Below are 23639 nucleotides of genomic sequence, written 5' to 3' on the forward strand. Positions count from 1 at the left end.
TTCGCTGGAATCCTCAGTAAGAGGATAAACTCAAATGGTCAAGAAATCAAGGTCAGGTCGAAATACAATCGAAAAATCTTATTTATAAAGGCCTGTTCTGATTATTCCCCAAACCTACAGGAAACTGTAGTGTCTACAAGGGTGTAGGAATTAATAACGCACATATAACAATCCGGTACGTACGGGGTAGGTAATTTGTTGTTGCTACTCCTAGAGACTCCCTTCGGCTAAAGCCTACGGTCGTCCATTCTTCCATATACACCGTCATTCCCGTATATATCCACAAAGGATGTATTATGGGCTATGATTTATTTGAATACGCCAGGTGAGCGTTAGAGTAGTCCCTGTCTCTTGAGATCTTCATAGGCCTTTACGCTCATGAGGTTCCCCTCAGAGTCTTCACATTCTGCCTCCTGGGCGACCTTGAATGTGTTGCGATCCGAAACTGTCTTGAGCTTTTCATATAGTGCAAACGCATCCTCAATCTTTGTAATCTCCTGAATGGTAATTATGGGTGGTCATTAAATGAGTACATAAGGGCATGGAAATGAAAGCAAACCTTGAAGTGAGGAGTGTTTGGAATCTTTAGACACCTCATGCCAAACGAGTGCCTCCACTCCTGAAAGTGATTCTCAAACGCCTTTCTTCCCCAGTACGAGTAGTTGCCGCAAATCTCACACTTGAACTCCTGACCCAAGCCATGCAACTTGTAGAGCCAGTAGGGGATAGGCTTGCCGTCCCATCCAAGGGGGAGGTTGAGGGGATTATAAACGACCTTTTCCTCGTCTTCATCTTCGGAAGATTCTAAATCGCAATGATAATGTGAATTACAACAAACCTTCCAAGTTAACTTCTGGAGTCTCCTCGACAGCCTTTAATATTTCCTCCGTGAGACTATTGAGCTCCTTGTGAGTCCTAGACTCTCTCTTTTCTACACTCTCTATGGAGGCGTCAACTGTCCCTTGCAGCGTCTCTTTGTATGCACACACAAGGTACTCGAGCCGCGCAATTTCCCTATCGTGCTCCACACTCTTGGCGTACCATGGGAGGACATTTGTAGCGTCATCTGGGCCCTCGTTGGTGTCACTTGCGGAATGGTCCTTTCCATTATCTGTACTGACCTTTGCTTCCTCTTCTCTGGCCAAATGTTTGGCGAGTAGTGCTGCATACTTTTTACCCTTGGTAAACGATTCAAGTACGCCCTTGGAGCTAAAGAGCTTGTCGGATGGAGCGTTGTATAGTTCCAATGTATAAGTCTTATCCTTCCAATATTGCAGAGAGTTTGACTCCCACGAAGTCTTGAAGCTCTCCTCCATGGAAGCCTCGAGATTTTTGGAGTTTGCGAGTGGATTCTGTCTGCAAAAAAAATCGGCAAGATAGGCGTAAAGGTCTTGTAAATACTTTATATACTCTGCATTTCTATACTTGCAGTAGCGGGGGATGAGATGGAATTGATGAAAAGTTGACAAGTAGGTAACGTAATCCATCTCCACAAAAGGAGCAACGTGAGACTCCAAAAGCTTATCATCCGTTAAACCCTTGTTACGAAGACGGTGGATTTCCTGTTGTCTATGCGTATTCAGCCTGTAATTCCTCAATGGCTGCAGATTTACAAATTTGATATAAAAGTCTTGCAAATAAATACATTTTCCGCTATTTTCCTCCGGTTTAAAAATGGAGTCCAAATGGACATCAGCACATGCCTTTTTAACCATTGACTTTAGATTACGAGCTTCTATAGGTGCATTGTACTGCTCATTGTGTCTGTAATAGTCCTTTATGTTTTTTAATGTGCTATAGTAGTTGTTCCATAACGTATCCGTGTCTTGGACGTCCGTACCTATAAATGTGTGTGAATGTGCTTATAAAGTGTGCGAATGCAAAATGTCTGTTGAGGGTATATAGGAGAGCGAAATGAGTTGTGGGAGTCCAATAAGTCATTATTCCTGGTATTCATCCATTGTAGTAGTCCATTAAACCAACTACTCAGTACTCAAGCTAGTATCCAAGGTAGTATCTCCATAGACTCCTAAATCTGCCTAACCCAAGGGTCTCCTTTAGTACGTTTAAACATCCAGTAAGTCCAGTAAGACCACCAGCTCCGGCAAGAGTACCAGATGATATGCCAGATATTGCTCCGAAAGTCATACCAGCAGCAGTAAGTTCGCCACCAGTAAGTTTAGCAGTTTCAGGAGGAGATCCTTGACCAGTAGCTCTAGAAGCAAGTTCAGGAGTAGTAGCATCCAGGTTAGATGAGCCAGCAGGATTTTGTGCTTCAGCAGATTTAGATTCAGCATCACTATCATTACCAGTATCAGTAGCATCAGGGGGAACAGGAATTTGATCTTCGGCTTGACTAGAACTAGCAATATCCTTAACCAGTTGAAGAGTTAGATCTAATCCAAATAGACCAGCGAAACCGTATCCTAGTTTTCCGAAATTCATCAGGTCACTGAGTATTTTTTCACCAGATCCTTTAACTCCACCTAGATCACTAACAACAGTAGCAGGATCTTGTAGAGGTGAGGATTGGGTAGGTTCATTACATTCTCCATAGCTCTGACAACCTAGTTTAGTAAGCTCATTGTTAAGTTGAGTCCAGCTTGTACAGTCATCAATTTGCTCCGGACCGGGTACATTATTCAAGACTTGTATCCATGTATCACCATTCTTCTTAAACCACTTATTAACTGTCAGAGGCCTCCCACCTTCAATGTATATTAGTACTGGATTCTTTTGACAATAAAATGCGTAGACGCTAACAGGACCCGTGATTGGAAGATTCTGCTTACTTAGGGTTATCCTCTTTATTTCAGTACCTTGATTCCATTGTGAAGAAAACTTTATCTTTACCAGATTAGTGCTTTCATCAGTGATGGCGTGTTTGTGGAACGGAATCTCTTTAGTACCAGAACCAACTTGAACTGATCTCTCGCTAACTGTAACCTTTCCTTCTCTAGAATCACTATGGTAAATACAACAATATGATTGTCCTGCGGATACACTCTCACTAATATTCATAGTAACAAGACTCTCACGAAAACACCTAACATTGTCGAGCTCAGTTGTAAGATCATCAGTAGGATAATATCCCGCAGAATCGTTATAGAATCCCTCTGATCTATAATTATTAACGATTCCCCAGGCAAGACAATCTAGAGTTTTACTGTAAAACCACCTTTGTTCCTCTCCACCCTTCTTTACGAACTGTAGAATAAGAGGAGTACTATCTACATTCTTTTGTGAGAACACTCTTATCCTAGATACTGGATAATTGTTTGGAAGACTAATGTCAGTGTTCATTTTTCCAAAGATCACTCTAGATACTTTAGTGCCTGTTTCAAAAGGATCACTAGGATCATTATAAACAACACATTCCTTAACGGTGTATTCACCTCCGGGAGGAGCAGGTTTTGGACCATATTCTGTAATCTTTCTGGTATCCTTTACACATTGAGGTACTTGATCATCATTATAAATCTGAGATGTGTCTTCTGGCTTGTTGATATTAAACGGCACTGCCCTGTTCCTCCGACAATTATTCTCATCGAGAAGGTAGAGTAGTTCTTTATCTTCATTATCGGCATTCGACCAGTTGCCTCGTCCTCCTCCAGTAGTTGAACTGTGACAATAGTGCTTGGTTTCTGGTTTACCACCACCCCCAATAGTAACTTCGAGTAGGATAGGCTTACCAAGATTACCATTCCAGTAATATACTGAAACACTTTCTACATTAGGTATGGATACTCCCACGGATGATTCTACTATCTTACTTCCATCTTGTAGTTCCTTATATAGAATAAAAGTTCTTTCACTTCCATCTGGAATCCAATGAGTATATCTGGTAAAACTGGTAACATTGTTAATACTAGTATCTATTTTGACATTTAGGTTTTTTATATCACTTCTACATCTACATGGTCCACTACACTGTACATTTAACTTTAATACTCCAGTAGTCATCCTCCATGTTCAGGGAGAGTAGTCATTCAAAACTCTGAGATCCATTAGTAGTCTCAATGCGACCAAAGAGAGCAGACAAGTACTTTACTCCCTAGACAACCATACATTCATCCTCCCTCACAACTAGCTCACCGTCAGAAAGAGTATCCACAACAGAACAAGATGAACAACTATCAATGCAGTCTTCAGTAGTACAGTATGGATAATCTACTGATAAGAAGAGTTCTTCATCCCTATTGTCGGATAGTCGCTCTAGTCCCTCATCCTTCGGGACATTCTGCTACGCTCCATTCACATCCATTACTTACCTGCGATAAACTTGATTTCCTTTTTACGTAATCCATCGGTGTCTCCATAGTAACCTAGGAGCATATTTGCAACGCCTTGTGCCTCTGTGACGAGGTTCTTGATTGCAGTTTCAATGGTTACCAACTTTTGTCCAGAGGCTCTTCTTCTATCGTTCAAAAGGGCACTGATCGCCTTTTCTAGATACTCCAGGTCCTCCTGACCTTCTCTTGTGCGTTCGAGTATGAACTTCATTCTGTTTCCAGAAAATTTTATTCTTCCTTCTCCCGGGTGGGCTCCCCGGTTCTTCCTTCAGCCCAAGTGCCGGTTATCGGCTCTTTATCCAGTTGGTTTGAGACCAAAAACTTGCGATTCGCGACAATGGCACCTTTCCTTAGGGTAAACGGGTCGATAATCCTCTCTTCTCGACCAATTCGCCAAATGTTCGCCTTTTAAAGCCAAAAACTCACTCAGTCACTTTTCTTGTGCTTTTTATCTCCAGGAACGGTGCAGATGGGACCGCTGGGACGTTTTTAGAGACAAAAGTCGATCTTTTGAGGCCAAATGGAGATTCCAGGACCACCAACTCCTCAATGGTCATAAATGGACTCACAGAATCGTGAAAATTGTGTGAGCAGCTGCAGAAAAGGACGAGAAATTTAAAGTGGCGATTTCAGCGCTTCTGGGGGTGTGGGCGTAGCACACGACCAACGCCTGCAGCTGCAACGCAAACTCTGCTTGATCCATCAAGAAGACGCCATCACATGAGTTTAAGTGATGGTAATTGCGGATATCGCCAGGTAATGGGCCCAGAAATTGCAAATTGGTGGAGTTTTATGGAAATGTTACAAGGGTACCTAGAAGAATGAAAATGAGTGAAAGTGGAAGGGTACCTCGAACACTGATGGAGGAAGAATAGTGAAGGTAGAATATTCCTAAACATGTATGAATAGTGTGACAGAAATAGTGATGTACCATAGGCACATGTGGGTTTACCAACTGGTAGATTTGCTGCATTGAGTGTGTGTACATCCATGGGATGTGCATGGCCGCTGGATGGTCATTGCAGAATTAAAGCGCTTTATCAAGACTCAGGTTGATGAGGTGGAGTAGTAGTAGAAGAACCTTTTTCTGTAGGTTTTAGGGACTCTAGAGCGGTATTGATGGAGTCCTGAGTATTCGTTTGCACTTTGGTAGCTGGATCAGAAATCTTTACGGTCGAAATTCCAGTCATCTCCTCTATCTTCTTATCATAGTCTTTCTTCTCGATGGATACCCATCCACCATTCTTCTTTTCAAAGCATTTATGTCTCGTTGAGAGGAGTTCCACGACAGTGACCTTTAATACTTCTACACCCCTTTTTTTATGAATGACACAATAGCGACAGTAATCGTCATATCCATCGAGTAGTCCCTTTACTCCCTTTTTATACGTACGGTTTTCGGATGCCCATAGTTCCTTATCGCCATTCTTGACTTTAATGGCTGCGTATTCAGCCTTTGGAAAGAAATACTTTGTAGTAACACCCAGCAATTCCGCTTCGAAAATGGTACACTCTTTAATATCCTTATCAAGAGATATGTCAAGTTCAAAGTTACTTTTCCATAATCTAATTTTTCTTAACTCTGCAATTTTCCAGTAATAGTTATTACAAGATACCCATTTACCAGCTTTGAGCTCTAGATAAGTTTTGTTCATAGTACTAGAGACAGTTGTTACGATAAGAATGAGTCCAAGTTTCCTATCCTTATCAAGATATAGCTCTGACATGATCGAACTTTTCTCCAGAGGAAGGAGTCCAAACACTCTCATTTCCACTCATTAACTTTGTAACCATGATGTTCTTAGGAACAATAAGCTCTATTGAATTGGCATAAAAGAAGTGATAGAAGCAGCCACACTGCTCTCTGTCTGGATTATTTATATCAATGGTACCAGGGAGAGAAGGGACGTTCTTTGGAGCCTTATTCTTGAGCTTATCCAAGAGCTTTTCATGATCTTCTTCCCTTACTACCTCCCATCCATCATCCTGCACGCTATAACATCTCCAAGTGCTCTTTCCATCAGCCTTTACAAAGTTTACAATTACTGATGCAGGAGATTCTCCATCATAGCAGATCATTACCTTTTGACCATGCTCCTTATCTAGACCCTTCCAAACTTCCTTCTCTCCATCCACAACAGAAGTTATGAGGACACCATCCTTTGGAGTCACTGTCTTGAGAGGTACTCCTCCGGAAAATGATTCCTCAATGGAGAAGAGATTAGTGTCTATACCATTAACATCAAGTTTGACTGTCTTCGTTTCACCAACTCCTCCTTTATCTTTACGGTCATTTGGAGGAACACAATAGCAGAATCCAACCAGGAATGCTGCGGATAGTAAAGAGAAGAGTCTCATCTCTCTTAACTACTGCCCTCTCAAGAAACCAAGTGATTATTAGAAACTACAAGAGACTTTCCCTTTTATATTTCCATCATGAAGCAACTACTGGATGCAAGGAAGAGGAAGAAGAATAGACAATCATGCAGACCCCATTTGGATAAAGAAGAGAATAGAATAGTGACCATACGTACGAATAATAAGGAATAGTGGAATAAAGAATATGCCATTTATTCCTTCCATCTCATACTATTCACCTACAACCTATAAACTGGGCATTTATGCGCCCATTCCTCTTTAATCCACCATGTCTAAACACGAAATTTGTTTTAGAATTTATTAAAACTTGCAGTCCAATAGTCTTAAGAATGGGTTTTATGGATGGAGAAATACCTGTAATTGTGTCTATGGTATATGGGTGTTTTAAGACGTCAAACTGTAGCCCGTTCCTATTTAGTGACATAAATAGTCCAATGTTCTTTTCACGAGGCTCCCTAATAGCTTCTTATGACTAGCCCCTGTGGTTATAATGCAGTACTATCTGCCTATACTCCTTATTATGATGACATTCATAACCCATTATTCATGTATAAACTCATGATAAGTCTAAAAGAGTGCCAGGACGAGAGGATAAAGAATGTCGTACTATTTGGAAGACCAGGAGGAAGAAGTAACTCTTTGGAATCCTCGAGAGTGAAAATGTACTGTTTCCGGGGCTAGACAATCCATGCAGAATGACATACACCCATGACGATTTAAGTTGATTGACCACCTACCAAAACCCTTTGCAGTACCGAAAAATGCCAGGTTATAATTGTTCCACTCTAAAACATTGTAAACAGACTAATGTAGCGCTGATAGGATGGTAAGCCAAAGGTGACGTTTTGCTCCGATGGCTGTTTAGAAAATCACATTCATGGTTTACCAGAGTGTATCCATTTTCTTGCAGATTTATAGAGGAGAGAGTCTAGAGGGTAATTAGGAGAAGATGGAATATCAAAGGGTACCCCTAATGCTGGTCATTGGTCTGCTGGTATTGACACATGCAGTGGATGCAGAATCTTCAGCAAGAGATGAGCTCATTAAAATCAAAGAAAAGTTGGAGAAAAACTCGGAACACCTCTCTACAGTCATCAACGGAAGGGATATACTCTCTAAAAGGGTTAAAGATGTGACCAATTTAGTAAAGGGAATCCTTTCGAGATCCGAGGCTGAGAATCCCTGGGAAATCCGAGAGATTGAACGGGTAGAAAATGATATTTATCTATGGCTAAGACAGACGTATCTTAGGGTTGCAAGTACTAGTCGCGAGGTCAAAGCTATGCTTACAGACATTGAAAATGCCTTGAGCGGCAATGCCGGGGATATCATCATGACAATCACAAACAGGGCAAAGCAATTCCTGGATCGTAATAATACTATTTTGGAAAGAATAGAGAAGGATAAATATATTCTGAACTACAAATTCAGACTACTGCGCTGGCTGGAGACCTTGACAAAGTCAAATGCCGTCAAGAGAGTTTGGTATCCGCATAAACCAGTCTACAGCGAATCCAAAGAACTGACTATAAATGACATTAGTGAGATATTATTCGACATGGAGATATCCATTTCCCAGAAGCAACTGGAGAAGGTACCTGGGACCCTCAAAACAGCCCTGGAAGACGATCTAAAGGAGATGAATTTCACAAGGGAAAAGTTTGAGAATGCGATGGACAGGGCAAAGAGGATAGAGGCTGAATCTCTTGACATTGTAAATAATGCACCAAGCACTGCACTTGAAAGAATCCACAGGCAGATTGCAGGGCAGTATCATGAGCTCAGGTTACGGTATAGAGATAACATGGCACGTGTTATTCCTGCGACTATAGATCTGGAAGGACATTTGAAGATGATACGGCAATGTATACCTGAGGAGGAAAGCGGGAAGAAGTTGAATAAACAATGCATAAGAATCTGCAGAAGGGCTGCACTATCTCTGCATAACTCCACTACTTTTCCAACCGCCCATTATGTAAAGGAGGTTGAAGACGCTATTGGTGAAATGAAGGAACTCATCGAGAGAGTTAGAAAGGAGTCTGCTGTTGCTCAGAATGGGCCTGATGACAAGGCAATCTCAAGGCATCATGCCTCTGAACTTCCGACTGGTCCTCTACAAGACGAGCCAGACAAGGTGGGAAATGATGAAGAAACCGATAATGATGGCATTCAATATGAGAATGGAATCTATACAAGAGGGGTTTACCTTGTCACATTCATTATCCTTTTAATCACCTACCATGGTGAATAGGCGACCAGCCCCGAATGATTGCCCGAGGAACGAGAGATCCATGGTCGTCATACCCGTAAACAAATACTTTGGCCCGTATCCAAAAATGAGCTGGTCCACAACACCAGAGTGTGATGTAACTGCTAAAGTGGCTCATAGTTGAGCTTCTGACGGAGGATGACTCGGTCTAATGAATAGTGATAAACATTCTAAACTTAGTGATCCCCTCCGGAAGCATCTCCAATCTGATAAATACAACTATAAAGGTTGGGAAATCTCTATTTCCTACCCTCTTATACTGATTCATTCTTCCAACAAGAGTCTTCCTCCTTCCATCTACTCTGTCCACCAGCATGGGATTACGAGCCTTCTTGGTCATCCAAAGGGAGTATTTGAAGGTACAGTTTTTTCTCATTCTGGAAGAATCTTTATTGCTCAACAATATCCCAATTTAGACCACAGTCTGCGTATATCCATAGATATTCTCTTCCTTTGACCCCATGCATTCTGTCTATTCTTCATCCCGCCAATCAAACTCAATCACCATAAGGTAACCTGGAAGATGAATGTTTTGGGGGTTTTACATCTAGTTCTATTAGTTAGATCTTGCATAGCTGCTGTAACAGACTCGCAAGGTGACAAGGCAGTTGTTGGATGATCTCTTTGCAAGAGTTGAGTAGTGCTCGACAGCGACTAATGTGTTTAAGTGTATATAAATTGAATGGTGCATAATGTGAAGGCTTTTCATGGTCTATCACTGGAGGATTCTAGAGTTGACACTGTGCAGTAGTAGGCGTGGCTTCCATTGGATTTTGCCAGCTCCATGAGTAGTGGCTCCTTAAACTGATGCTCCAAGTGCGTATAAACATCCATTTCCAGAATGAGTTGCAGAGGGTTCTTTGTCAAACCTTTGGTACAGTTACCTTTTAATCATCCGTTGGAGGTTTCTTCTTGATGGGTCTGGTTCTCTGCTCCATTTACTCGTTCCAGATCTTGCCACTCGTAGAAACTCGTCTAAACTACTCACTATTCCATTTCTTTGGAGGAAGAAACCAGTCTTTACAGACCTCGAAATCATGGGCTTCTCAATGTGAACAAGGAGCTATGCTGTGAAAATTTGCAGGTAAGAGTGCGATGATTAATAGAGATAAAGGAGAAGTGTCCTTATCTTTTCACTAAAAAGTTTAACTTTTACTCTCTCAACTGCCTAGGCTACTTTAGAGAGCATAAACATAATGCAAATGTACGCGGAATCTGATCGACATATCACCGGCATGCAACTATTTTCGGCAAATTTATAGACATTAATGTGACGGGAGAGCATCTAAATGGGATGAGTTGTCCATGTAGTGTCTACTGTCTATAGGGGTGGTTTATGTCCCCTGGTGGTTCCTAGAATAGACGTAAAACTGCCTAAGAATGTAACGTTTACATTTTAAATTTATGAGTATTCTGATGGTTATTCTCCTAAATTTGTGCCTCTGGAATTCACAGATATTCCTCCCTGGCGAGATTCTTTAGAGAATGCTTTGCATCTCATCTGATCAAACTTTTTCTCTGGACAAAGCTCCTCTTTATGGAGGCCTTGTCTGTCAAAAAGCGTCAACAATTTATACATTTACATCCACAAGTATAGTTCTTACAAAATGTGCGATAGCTTTAATGTTCGGAAATTTGAGTGTCCCCCAGCTCTCAGCATTCATTCCGGAAATCACTGTGTTATCGACCTTTTCTCATCGGTTACCTATACAGAGTCACCTCATTTCTACTATACATTGACTATAGACCTTAAATCGTCATAATCACTATAGGAGCCACCAGCAGAGTGCTTACCAGGACCAGTTGAGGGATCCCTTCACCGGCGCTCTCTTCCCTTTTCAAGTTGGTCTTTTCCTCTTCTGCCACATCTTCTTGATTCTTGGGTTCACTCTCTTCTCCACTGTCTCGTTCCTCCGCCTTGCTTTCTTCGCTCAACCTATTGCCCCTATTGGAGATGTCCTGGGTTCGACCGTGAAATCCGGCATTACATATTCCGCAAATGATGGCGAAATAAACGAGGTCAAACACCCTCATCTTGCTCTACTCTGAATGATTGTGTATGAGGAAGGGAATGGCATTCATTGGGTGAATAAAAGTCTGCGAGACATTCGTTAAGCCTCTCAGTATCCACATACTCTCTCTAGCAAGACCTTGAATGGGAGTCTGTACGTTTATCCCATTCAGGTACCGCTAGCGGAGGGAATGGCCCAGCCGGGGTAGTTCTCAGACCTTGGTCGGAGGTAGGCTAGGGACTGACCAGCGGTACCTGAATGGGTCTGGTAAAGGTTCCTTCACCATTAAACTTTACTAGGTGAAACTTGGTACAGTATGGACCAATAATGTTTATAGTGTATAACAGCTCTAACCTCCTACCCATAGTCCATTAGTAACGGTGATGATGATACATTCCTACAGAGTCGGTAATACTATCTACAAAAGACACTCACCAAGATAACTACCAAGAATAGGCAAGTGATGGAAGTGCTCTCAGGACATGCACCTTTATAACAAAACGAGTAATGCTGTATACCAAGAGTTAAATTTTTTATAAACAAGCAAACGAGTGTTATAACAGTCCAGATATTCTCATGGATGATTGTGTGTATAGTAGTGCCTACTGGCAGATTTACTGTATTAATGATTTGTCTATCCATCCATAGGATGAATAATGAGTGGTCTTTAAATTATCATTACATTGTAAAATAGTTCCGCCATTATTAACTAGGCTAAGAGTAGGATCGAGAGACTCCCTAGCAGATTATTCCGGATTATACTTTTTCTTTAGCTCCCCAAACCTTGTATTGTGACTGCTCTCATTACCATCCTTCCACTTACTACCATCATGGTACTTGTAGACACAAAAATGAGATTGGAATTCATGATGTTGTCAGATGATGTAGCCGACCTTTATGAATATTATGCACACGGAATGTTAGTCACTGTTGCATTCCCAAAGTTCAAGACTACAAGCGTATCTTGTATAGGGGAAATTTGGAAGAGTGAGAATGGTGAAGAATGTATTTGCGCTCGTTTTTATACTAGAAGAGGAGGCTTTTGTACCCTTTATGTAAAGAAGGGTAACAGTACAGAGACAAAAGACTTTGAATATAGTAATAATAAGTGGAATAGTGTCACTAACCGTAACACACTTATAACCACCTGTAACTCATCTGGAGCTCCTGAAGATGCAAAAACAAAAGTTACTACAAATATTATGGACGTTACCAAGGAGGATAATGAAGTCTATAACACTAGTACTTCCACAGTCTCTGGAATAAATGTCAAGAGACACACTCCACTCCCAAATAAATGGATTAACGAGGTTAAAGAGGGAGAAGCATCAATGTGGAAGACTCCTGATGCTCAAAGAGAGAGATGTGTATCCTGTGAGCTTAAATCAAGGGGAAACACCTCCGTAGCAATCCTAACACTAGCTACCACTTTTGACCTATGCTTTCTCTATTTTGAAAAGAATGCTAGTGGAAAGTGGACTCTCATCAAGAAGAAAGAGTTTGACAAGAAGCTTGATGATATGAAAAAGATGGAGACTAATCAGCCTTCTCAACCAGCTTCTAAACAGGTTAGTCAACAGCCAGAAAAACCAACAGTTGTTCAGAAGAACGAGAAACCCGCCAAATAGATCCAGTATCTGATCTAAAATAAGAGGTTAACTTTTCACTTTGATGTAGAAGAAAGAGTTTGGGAAGATGGAAGAAATCATGTTCCTCTTCCACCATCTACCTTGACAATGGATATCCCAAGTTGGCGCTACTTGTTACCAGGGATTTATCCCTCTAGTGGAATTGCATCCTTCCTGTTTCTCTAGAGATATACAGGCTCACTCTGTTCGCCTAGGCTCCTATACTACATATACTCGCCATTATTACAGTGTCTGGGACTTCGGGTTGAAACTGCATGCACGCATTACAGGTCCTTTTCTGTACTCACTTTGGCCACTTTTCAGTGCTATTTCAAGACAAAAACCTATCCTGTCAAATCCATCAATGTCCATAAACAGAGCCATTAATCTTTAAGGGAACATGAAGGTGATGTGAGGAAGCCATGAACGTGGTTACCATCCTACGTACATCACTATTAATTCTCGTAGTGGTAAAGAGAGTCTATAGTCCCCTGCCTACAAGGAACAAGATTCAGGTGGATTTAGACATTTACGGAGACATGCCGACTAGAGTCACTGTCACTCCGTCAAGGTTTGTAGGTGGAGTGAATTACTCCGTAAAGAGAAGCTCAAAGTATAGCCACGTTATCGGAAAGGTTTCAGATACAGGTAAGTAATGGATGTGAATGGAGCGTAGCGAAATGTCCCGAAGAATGAGGGACTAGAGCGACCAACGGAAGCCTAGAAGAAGAGAAGGATTCTCACTGCGTAGGTCCATTGACCAAAGCAGGTGACCTACCGACGTCAAAGACTAGGTAGTATATCACTATGGAATGAGTGTAGCGAGTGGGCGACCAACGGGAGCTTAAGGAGGAGTGATGGAGACTCTATTAGCCTAGTGAATAGAGGAGAAATGGCGAGTATACAGAGTATAGGAGCCTGAATGGTCACCTGTTCTCACTCTAGTAGACTCCTTATAGATTCTCATTCTACTAGTGGAGCTAGGAGGATGACCAAAGGGAGTCCCTAGAAGAATAGATGAATGATTTGTCATTATGAGATGCCAACATCGAGTTGTATAATGCAACAATACCAGGGTTGGAGTTTCTAATGCTTGGTAGTTTCTTCTTCATCCTCAGTTTCCATGGTTACTACTTTATTCTTATAGTCTATCTGCTGATCATTTAGGCTCCCGTTGATCGCCTTTACAGCTCCTATACTGCGTATACTCGCTTGAGATCTCCTCCGCTTAGCTACGGACATCACGTTCGTTCATATATTTACATCTAGGTAGGCTGATAACAATGGGAGACCCGTTGGCGGTTACTAGGTACGTCCTCGTGATATCTCGTCCAGACAATAGCAAATACGTACGCGTAATGAGCAGAAGAAAATGTCTATATGGATACGACAATATCGTTGAGGAATATATGAAAAGACCAGGTGAAGAGGCTTACAAGAAAATCTCCAGGCTCCCCGTACCAATCGATATTCTGACCGAAGAGAGCGACATCCTCGTCAAGGTGGAGCTGGTCGTTGACTGGGGAACCCAAAACGTAAATCCTGAGACCGGAATGCCGGTGAACCTGGAAACTCTACCCATGAAGTTTACTATTCAGGAAGAGATGCAAGATCTCGTCGTCCTTGGAGATATAAAATATAACGGACTCCCTTTAGATAATAACACAGATGGACTCATACAGAGGAATGTCCTCTGGGAAGGTGGGCTAGCCAGACCAAGAGTCCACGTATTCTCAAGGTACGATGACGGAACCGAAACTGAAGTACATTATAAAATCATTTGCGGCAGATTCGAAGCCACTGGATTTAAAAGGAGACTTATACAACTCTATGAATAATGTCCCCAAGAATGAATGTAATGGAGCGTAGAGACTAGCAGGAGCTCTATGGCGACCATAAGGGAGGATGAGGATGCCGTTGTAAGTCACCTGTCATGGATGAATGGGCTATATCTCCATTCTTCTGTCTCTCTAGAGATAGTCAATCACGTAAAAATAAAAGTACTAATTCATAGTTTCTAAATCGGTCAATTCTTCTTCAAGTCTAAACATTTCTTCACCACCGACAAAGATGTACTTTGACTTTATAAAAGTTCCATTCTTCATATACGAATAAATGATAATTTTATGAGGCCTATAGGACCCATAAAAGTAGACGGTTTTGTACAGGACGTCCGTTACCAGCGCATGGATAATCCTATCGCCATACTTGCATACCCCAATTCTAAAGTGATCATTCATTTCAAATTTAATGGAAAACTTGATGTCTCTACGGTTCCTTAAATACGTGATATGTATGTACGGGTTTCTTGCAAAGTTCAAAATGTCAAAATCAACCGGTTCTCTATTAATTGGCATGTAGGTCTTCATTGAGGGATCCCTGTAAAATTCCTCCACTTCTCGCTTCAATACGCCGTCCCCTCCAATCTTTGTATCTATTACCTTGATGTACCGTCTGTTTCTACTTTTAAATGAGGCAACAGTCCTGATTACGTTCCGCTCGGAGTCCTCCAAAACTAGTTCCTGGTTATCCACAACGTCGCCAATTCTATACTTTGCACTGTGTTCTGGCATTACTACATAGAAGTTTCCGTCCAAAAAATCGTTTGCTGGAGCCGTGAATATCTTGTCTGAAACATCTCCCTGAAGTTCAAGAGTCAGTGGAATCTTTTGGCTCTCCTCCAAATTGCGTCCAAACACAGTCCCAACTGCAACTAGTAGAATGGGTAATATGAGTGTCATTTTGCCTTTCTGTAGTTTTCCCTTGTCTAATTTGTTTAATGTATATTCCTCCTTAAAGAATATATTAAATACATCTAATTTATAACATTTGTCAGGGTTACAACTTGTGCTACTTTTAAAAATCCAGACAACCCTTTGGCTAGCAGAGGATACAGCGAGTATGAGCAACTCGTGAAAAAATTTTAGCTTTATACATGTTATAGCACTAGACTAGTGATTGGTGGTATTTTGAAGCTGTAAATGTTGGAGTTACGGCAATCTCAAGTGGCTGCTTCAAGAAGACTATACGGAGACTATCAGTCGTTTAGAGCCCCTTTGGAGAATCATAGCCAGTTTATACAGCCATTACAGGGGAATTTAAGCGTTCAAGGATTTTAAAATGGTAAAGGATTCTGACTTTCAACGGTGTGAATGGCAAAATCGCCAAGAAGATTTCCACAAGGTCCAACCATTCTTTATAGGCCAGGTAAGCCGTTATAGCCAAAATTTGGACTAGTAAATACATATTTAGGCTCAAGAATGACAATTATAGGGAGATTAAGAGAAAAAACTCTCTGAAGACTCGGTAAAAGGGATGCATGCAGTTCCCCAATCCGGACCAGGAAAACTCTAGAGTCCGTAAATGGTGAAGGATAGAGCTAATATTTTCTGATAACGCTAAATCAGAACTAAGTAGAGAGTCCTTAATTCTATAGAGTAGTGATATTTCAAGCACAAACGATCCCTCTAGGGTCCCCTTTATTCCTTAAAGAATATTGGAGTAACTGGAGTAGAACGTTCCTTTAATCGCGAGTCCCTATCGTATCAACAATTAATTAGTTGTATCCCTGTTAATGGTGGTTATTTCTAGGTAACGCTGGTTTATCGGCGATGCCGCCCTGAACATCCACTGGACTTTCTGGCGACATGGAAGATGTCAAAAGAGTGTGACTGGCAGCCCAGATGTTAAAGGATAGTACCATAAGAAAGGGTAATGCGGGATTTATTCCGTTTAGAAACTTGAATCTCCAAAAAATATACCGAGACGACATGCAAATTTGTTACAGTAGAATATAACGACTATACTCTCTTCTTGATGAACTTGTAGCACACTAATCCGAGTAAAACTTTCCATGAAATGTCTATGGCAGCTTCTAGTACAGTTAACCATGTAGGTTTATTCCACGAGGACGATTTTTGGATAATCTCCACTTCAACCTCATTTTCAATTTTAACATTTTCCACTTCATAAAAGTCGCTGAATTCCGTAGAAGCGTCACTTCTCCCGTCATCGAACGCTTCCAGGAGTTTATAAATGCTCTCAAGGTCCTTTTCATCTTTGGGGAGATTATTCGAAACTACACCCCAAGTATTCTCCCTTATATAAATGTACCATTTCTTACCAGCCTGTGGTAAGTGGATTAAATAAGGACTCATTCCATTGGGGAATGAATACGTGTAAATCACGTTAATGGTCGATTTAAATGCAGAATCGAATCCAACTTGGTGTTTTGTTCCGTCCTTTATTCTGCTAAATTGGTACTCCTTTTGAGCCTTGTAACGGAAAGCTTCAACTTTTAAGGATTCAGACGAATCCAAAAACGGTTTTTTAGTCACATATGCACTTCTCATGTATCTGCAAGTTGACGTTTTTGACATGTCAAATGGGATCACCTTGTTTCTATCAAAGTTTTCTTGGTCCAAAAGTTCGTCAAAAGTTAAAGGTTTGAGTATTGGAACCCAGTGATTGTTATTTAATTTGTACAGATGAGACTCGGTGGAGTGAAGTTCGAGGAATAGCGGCAGTTTTAGGTCTTTATCTCCAACCCAATAGTAAACGGATGCAGAGTTGTATATGCGCCTATAGAGGTTTCTATCTCTAGAATTATGGTCAAATTTCCCAAGCTGGGTTGATATTACCCTCATCCTCTCTCCAGGGATTTTATGGACATATTTTGCAAACGCAGTGTAAAGTCTCTTATATTCGACGAGTACATGCGGAAAGTCTTTATTATTACCAACTACATAGTCACGCTCAGCCTTGACATTTATGCTTATAGGAAATCCAATGTCCTGAGAGATCCTTAGGAGTTGCTCTCTACGTGTAGACCCGGAAAAGTTTACTATATGGGACCATTGATTAACTTCCTTGGCAGAGTTATTGTAGCTCGTTTTGCCATTCCCTATGTAAATATCTACAAGGAGGGGAATCCTGTTATTATAATCATAATCCAAATAGTAAACTACAACCTTGTAACACCATCCTAGAACCTCTGGGAGTCCCTTTTGCGTAACTCCATCATGAATGATCTTTCCAATGTGATTGCCATGACTCATGTGGGAGTAAGATTTGAAGCCACTGTAATGTTCACCAGCATCCTTTTCCATAGTAATTACCTTTCCATTCCTGTCTTTATACTCCTTATTACTGCTCTCTGCAATGTCAACTATAGCCAGCCTTTCTACACTTGGCAGAACTTGCCTATCATCTGGCTCTTTGATGGCTCTACCTTTTTGCGTCATTTTGATTGTATATTAGGTGTAAATATACTTTAACATGCCAAGAGTGTGTCTACGTTGCTTGCACTTAACTTCCTATGGATCAATGAAATGACAATTCACGCTACTTTGCAAGTTTCCAGAGAAGGATTAACTCAACAGGAGACAACAAAACTCAACTACAAGACTAAAGACAAAAGGGTAAAAGAGTCTGGAACATTCTCCACTCCTATACCTCGATAATATTACGCATGTACAAAAGAGGATAATGATAAAGTATAGCGTCTTTTTTAGGAAAACGAACGATATGCAGACTGTAACAATGTTTATAATACCAAAGAATGAATGGATAAGGTACTTTTGGTTGTCTAGGTGATAATTAACCCAACCATTGTGGGTATGTCAATGTGGTTACTACGCCTCGCTGAGACGAATTTATTGGCTTTATCCCGGTAAAACTGATGGTAATTTTGGGATAAACCTTTTCATTACATCATAAATAAGCGTAATAACTCATTGCCCCTCTTGAAATTACGAAAGTCGATGAGAATTAAAATTTGGAAAAATCATTCACCTCTTACTTCATAGGACAACTAGTGCAGTTTAGAGCACCAAAAACGGATATTCTGCAATTATGCCAATAGTTGCAGAGAATATAGTCTCGAATATATCATAAGTACAGTCCATGAGAATGATTGAATGTCCATCCACTCAACCTGCATGCAGATCAGAGTGGTCGACTGTGTGACATGTAGAGCGTCAGTAAACTATCACTAGACTAATGTATAAATATTTCATATCTGATATAGAGTAAATCTGGTGGAATTAACATCCTTTAGGATTAAAGGCTCATCCGGACTGCATACTAATTAAACTGTCCTGTTTAGGTGTTTATATCTGCGATTGGATCAAGAGTTTAGTACCTGAAACAGAGTCATGTGGCACTATTCATGGCCATGTATACGTCTCATGAATAATGGTATTCACATATATCCAAAATATATCGCCAAACAACTATGTCATGCTAGAGGATGGTTCGTTCATTACGTTTGCCTCTGTTTCATCCCATTCATCATCAAACTCTTCCATTTTTCTGTGGAATTGCTCCCTGGTAATCTCAAACCATCCCTGCCTAACCTTTTCGAGGTATACCGAGTAGATGCCCTGTGTTCCCTTTACTGCAATGCGTATAATTTTCATGTCTCTCATCAAGCTAGAAACGTTTACATTTGGCTCTTGTGAACTGGAACTAAAGCAGTCGCTTCTTTTCCTCTTTAAACCACGAGATGCCTTTTGACCATCACTTTTCCCGGTAGATGTACTGACCCCTGTAGGACTTGACTTGTCATCCGTTAAACTGGTTGCTACTTTTGGCGATTCTGTCTTGCTGGAAGACGATGCACTTCTACCTCGTCTTCTCAGTTCTCTTTTGGCACTATTGAATTCCTTTGTAACTTCCTCGGAAGCTGTATCTTGACTAGTTTTGCTACGAGTACGAGAGCCAATGTGGCTTGAATGGCTGGAACTTGAGGTGGATTCATCAGAACAGCCGCTATGGTATGAATAGTTGCCTTCTCCCAGATTTCCATGGAGTGTAACGAGTACACATTCCTCTGCTTCTTCTGAGGCTCTCCATAGCGTTTCATATCCATCTATCACGTATTTGATTCGGGTACGTGGCTGTGGCATAAAGGCCTTTGTTGGAGCTCCATATGGTCGGTAGGTTTGTACAAGAATTTCATTGTTATCAACGAGGCCTGATATGTCAAATCCCCTGTACAAGAGGTTTCCAATTGCATCGTAGTATTCCTTTTCTATAATTGGTTTCCATAGGGGATCAAGCACAACTTCATGCGAGGTCTTACATTTCTGGGTCATCAACTCATCTCGATGTTTGAAGTAGTATTTCTTGGATGTTCCGTCTATAGTCGATTCCAAGAGCGCGTAAAATGGCACATCCTTCTTTGAGGTTAGACTTAGGCTCACCAACTTTTCTTCTGAAGGGGCCAGCCAGACGAACTCTCCGCGCTCCACAACCATGTTAATTTCAACTCCCGGAAGAGGATAGAATTTGGTTGTCCAAATAATACCGTCTCTAGTTTCATCTCTTGTTACCAAGTCAGAGAACCTCCGGGAAATGTCGAGAATATCGCGGGTTGCCGTTACTCTTACGGGACCTAGAATGGAAAAGAGCACAATGCATAGACCAAACGTTTCTAGAAAATAGCAAGAGGATATCATTTGTTCATGTCACTAATTATTATGGTGATAATTACCCCGACTTGCGTTTCATTCTTCGCATCCTTTGTCCCTCCTTCCGCCACCTCTGCCAACGGAAGACCTTGGTCATGCATGTGCGCCTATTCTCTCTATACTCGCAACCTACGTCTCACAATTGTCTATAATGGATAGTATGGATGTACATGCGCCATGGATTTCATGCAGGAGTGACTCCCTAGAGACAAACGGGACGGAGACTAAGGCTAGTCAAATGAGCATGATAGGCTGAGATACGTGGAGGAAGAAGGATGCAAAGAATGAAAGAGAATGGAAACTCCACTCTGAGAGATGTGAATGGCAAAGTTGTGGGAGAAAGCGCAAACTGTACATTAAATAGTGCAGCCATGATGTTGTGGTAGACAGTGGAATATGGTCACTAATTTTTGCTCTCTAAAATGGGTAAGAACGCCCTGATAACCATTTTGAAGCATTCATAGGATAAACTATTTATTTCATCTGTTTGTTCATGGACATAACGTGGAGAACTGTTTTGGAGGACCGAGGGCAGTCCATACCTGTACCGCCAAGTGGAACACTCAAGGATACCCTAAGACTCTGAATAACTAAAGCGTAAAGTAACGATCCAGTAGATGCTACCAGGCCATCTTCATGAAATGTACAAATTGAGAGCGGATCGCCAAGTCATGAGAATTAATAGCGCCAACGCCTTGTAGTATCCATTCTAGATTTTACGTGAGACTAACATGTGCATTATGCCATAAGACAATGGGCTGAGCTATAAGGCGCAGTACTACCGCCATTTTGAGGGATGAGAATTCTCTGCCTATAAATGGGATCATTTTCTGGAGCATAAAGTACCCTTTGGGAGAGTTGGTAAGTATACAGACATTCATCCTTCATCAGGGCCATGTACTCTGCACCACCTTGTTTATAGAATCACTGAAAATTCCAAGATTCTCCTTGTACAAGTCTCTCAGAAAAAGTACAATCATTTACAGAGGTAGTAGATGAAGAGCCCTTTGCCACTGCATGTGGTTCAAGGCGTATATTTACAAATTTATCAGATCATTACGACACAACAGAACTCACCCTCCAGAGTCTCCATAGGTCTATTACTTTGATGTCGTCCATACTAGGACAATTTCCCCCTCTCTGGATAATTATAGATGGTGAAGTATTTCTGGAGACTATCTATTTACAAGTGGCTATGTTAAATGTACAGGTTTTCTGTCAGTTCTTTACACTATAAGTACGCCAATACGGTAAAGAAATGGAACATTGTTAGAGATCTCAGAAATTGTTCAATTATCTTGTGGAATGATCAAGTAGCACTCATGGGACCATAATAGAAACACCCTTAGATAAAGGTATATCGGAATCTTGCTGGAAAACTATAGAATAATGTCCAACATTGGGCTATAATACTCTGGATTTAGGCTTAGTCATCTATGTATTACCATCTCTTCCTCCTCTACACCCACGGATTTCTCCGGACTTAGTGGCTAAAAGAAGAGTCTGTTGGAACCATCTAATAGCACTATTTTTTAGCATTCATGGTAGAGAGTACGGGAAACTCAGGCATGAAGGAAGAATGAGGATTGCTCATACACTCTTGGCAATATTTCTAATAAGATGGGTAAGGTGTGGAGGCAATAATGGTGCCAAAGAAGCATTAAAGGGCGCAGAGAAACGGAATCCCTCGGAATCTACAGACCCTGAAAACTCCTTGGTTTCCAAAGTAGATGGGTCACTGTTCGATCTTGAAGAAGGAGAAGAAGGTGGATTTAAGGTTCTTAAATTAAAGGCTAAGGAGGGTACTTCTACCAACAAAGTTTTATACGACGGTAGAGTAGTTTGGAAAGGTAAAGATCCAAAGGATGCATGTTCAATAGCCATCTTCTACCTCGGAGAAAAGGAACCATTAGGCGCTCTATACAGATTCAAGAGAGACGGAAGACTGATGGAAGGTTACCGTTCATTCTCTGGTGGGAATTGGACCTCAGTCAATAAGGATGAATTGACAAAATTAGTTAAAGAAGCTCATTCTACTCCAGTTACTCAGTCAGATGGACGTGTTGAAAATGATCCATCTTTAGAATCGGATACTGGTACCATTGATTTAAATAATCCAGACAGCTCTCAATGTCAAGAATTTGACTATTACTATGATGATAACTTAACTAGACTTATTGTTCCTCTTTCCGGAAGGTCAATAAAAAAGCTAAAAGATGATGCGAACCACATATGGTCATTAGGAAATGGAGAGACATTGCAACATGCCAAGGCATATCTTGACAAGGATAAAAAACCTGAAGTAGTGTTTGTTGTGGTGAAAAAATCTTCTGGCATATCACGAAAGTATTATCTTAAGAATGACATCGGTTGGGTAGAAACTTTACTTTCATTTCCTGATAGAATCAATCTAATTAAGACAGAGACGAAAAACAAAACAGACGTTACTATTGACATTGGAAGTGAAAAGGACACTGAACAATGTTATCTAATTCCAACCGAATTGCTCGGTCTACAGGTAAAAATGTTTGTTCCAAAACTTGATTACCTTGTCAAGGAAGTTAAAAATGGTAGTGAGTCTCTCTGGAAGGCGGCTGAGGGCAAGGACGAGAGATGTCTTTCATCAGAAATTTACACAAAAGGGAATAGCAACCCACTTCTTCTTATAACGCTCAAGGATAAGGAATTTAAGTCCGAATATTTTGAGAGGGAAGGTGGAGAATGGAAAGGAATTAATAAAACAGAGTTTGACAAGAAAAAGAATGCCATGCAAACCGCTTGAACGTACAGACCTGATTGACGATACACCGTTAACACACGATAGACTCACCGATATTGTATCCCATAAGAGGATTATTTTTCAGTAGAAAGTCCATTGTATGGACTAGTAATCCATCCTGTGGGTGGATTTATATTTGTTATTAATGCAGTAAAATCTGCCAAAGAGCAGAATCCTAATCCACAGTACACTTACTGCACACTCAATACCCTCGTGATTATATCCTTTCATACATTATTCATTAGCATTGATCCTATCCATGTATACTGGTCTAGTCCCGTTGTTTGCTGTCTGTGTAGAACAACGTCGCAAGTCGGGATAATTATCACCACTAATCTCCATTATTTTCTCAGCAATTACAAGACTCTTCTATTTTATCAAATATTTTAATTTTATTTATCGTTTATAGAAGAATGAGGGGACGATAGTACGTAAATGACCTAAAAGCGGCACAATAGAGATTCTTTGTCCCACACATTTTTCAGTATGGCCGATATGGCCACTAAAAGTCATTAGTGCAGTTTCATCATTATCATTACTATGCTACTTTGTAGAATGATGGGTAATATCCTAACACATTGGTTGTGGAACAGTAGACAGTCATATGGTCCTACATGGATGTCCTGCTCATCATTAAAACTATTCTGGCATCATTACAGGGATGCGTAGGATGGAAATGGAAAGATTCTCTACCTCTTGTGGATATAAACTTGAACACATCTCCATTATAAACTGTGGAGAATCCTCAAATCCTTCAATGCATGGTTCCATCCTGTCCCCCAGAACACATGGACAGGCCAAATTCTAG

At 40.9% G+C, this 23639-nt stretch overlaps 10 protein-coding genes across 10 annotated transcripts, besides 1 other annotated feature; 4 read left to right on the plus strand and 6 right to left on the minus strand.

The window, feature by feature from the left end:
- Positions 1 to 332: 332 nt before the first annotated feature.
- Positions 333 to 4503, minus strand: BEWA_036350 (conserved hypothetical protein; the record flags this gene model as incomplete). The annotated part of the gene is made up of 5 exons (XM_004832994.1): positions 333 to 497; positions 560 to 804; positions 839 to 1840; positions 2151 to 3875; positions 4272 to 4503. 5 exons carry the CDS (start codon positions 4501 to 4503, stop codon positions 333 to 335), a joined length of 3369 nt encoding a protein of 1122 aa, XP_004833051.1.
- Positions 4504 to 5332: 829 nt separating this feature from the next.
- Positions 5333 to 5947, minus strand: BEWA_036360 (hypothetical protein; the record flags this gene model as incomplete). The annotated part of the gene is made up of 1 exon (XM_004832995.1): positions 5333 to 5947. One exon carries the CDS (start codon positions 5945 to 5947, stop codon positions 5333 to 5335), a length of 615 nt encoding a protein of 204 aa, XP_004833052.1.
- A 52-nt stretch (positions 5948 to 5999) lies between these two features.
- On the minus strand, positions 6000 to 6650 carry BEWA_036370 (signal peptide containing protein; the record flags this gene model as incomplete). Its single annotated transcript, XM_004832996.1, has 1 exon — positions 6000 to 6650. The coding sequence occupies one exon, from the start codon at positions 6648 to 6650 to the stop codon at positions 6000 to 6002; it is 651 nt and encodes a 216-aa protein (XP_004833053.1).
- Positions 6651 to 7620: 970 nt separating this feature from the next.
- BEWA_036380 (signal peptide containing protein) lies at positions 7621 to 8922 on the plus strand (the record flags this gene model as incomplete). Its single annotated transcript, XM_004832997.1, has 1 exon — positions 7621 to 8922. One exon carries the CDS (start codon positions 7621 to 7623, stop codon positions 8920 to 8922), a length of 1302 nt encoding a protein of 433 aa, XP_004833054.1.
- Positions 8923 to 11782: 2860 nt separating this feature from the next.
- BEWA_036390 (hypothetical protein) lies at positions 11783 to 12580 on the plus strand (the record flags this gene model as incomplete). Its single annotated transcript, XM_004832998.1, has 1 exon — positions 11783 to 12580. The coding sequence occupies one exon, from the start codon at positions 11783 to 11785 to the stop codon at positions 12578 to 12580; it is 798 nt and encodes a 265-aa protein (XP_004833055.1).
- A 539-nt stretch (positions 12581 to 13119) lies between these two features.
- On the plus strand, positions 13120 to 14418 carry BEWA_036400 (hypothetical protein; the record flags this gene model as incomplete). Its single annotated transcript, XM_004832999.1, has 2 exons — positions 13120 to 13228; positions 13850 to 14418. The coding sequence occupies 2 exons, from the start codon at positions 13120 to 13122 to the stop codon at positions 14416 to 14418; spliced, it is 678 nt and encodes a 225-aa protein (XP_004833056.1).
- Positions 14419 to 14583: 165 nt separating this feature from the next.
- BEWA_036410 (signal peptide containing protein) lies at positions 14584 to 15321 on the minus strand (the record flags this gene model as incomplete). The annotated part of the gene is made up of 1 exon (XM_004833000.1): positions 14584 to 15321. One exon carries the CDS (start codon positions 15319 to 15321, stop codon positions 14584 to 14586), a length of 738 nt encoding a protein of 245 aa, XP_004833057.1.
- Positions 15322 to 16380: 1059 nt separating this feature from the next.
- Positions 16381 to 17823, minus strand: BEWA_036420 (hypothetical protein; the record flags this gene model as incomplete). The annotated part of the gene is made up of 1 exon (XM_004833001.1): positions 16381 to 17823. One exon carries the CDS (start codon positions 17821 to 17823, stop codon positions 16381 to 16383), a length of 1443 nt encoding a protein of 480 aa, XP_004833058.1.
- A 990-nt stretch (positions 17824 to 18813) lies between these two features.
- Positions 18814 to 19839, minus strand: BEWA_036430 (hypothetical protein; the record flags this gene model as incomplete). Its single annotated transcript, XM_004833002.1, has 1 exon — positions 18814 to 19839. One exon carries the CDS (start codon positions 19837 to 19839, stop codon positions 18814 to 18816), a length of 1026 nt encoding a protein of 341 aa, XP_004833059.1.
- Positions 19840 to 21631: 1792 nt separating this feature from the next.
- BEWA_036440 (signal peptide containing protein) lies at positions 21632 to 22834 on the plus strand (the record flags this gene model as incomplete). Its single annotated transcript, XM_004833003.1, has 1 exon — positions 21632 to 22834. One exon carries the CDS (start codon positions 21632 to 21634, stop codon positions 22832 to 22834), a length of 1203 nt encoding a protein of 400 aa, XP_004833060.1.
- Positions 22835 to 23201: 367 nt separating this feature from the next.
- Positions 23202 to 23231: a sequence feature (AT_rich).
- The last annotated feature ends 408 nt before the right edge of the window (positions 23232 to 23639 follow it).

The sequence above is a fragment of the Theileria equi genome, assembly GCF_000342415.1.
Source record: "Theileria equi strain WA chromosome 2 map unlocalized gcontig_1105316255037, whole genome shotgun sequence".
Lineage (NCBI taxonomy): Eukaryota > Apicomplexa > Aconoidasida > Piroplasmida > Theileriidae > Theileria > Theileria equi.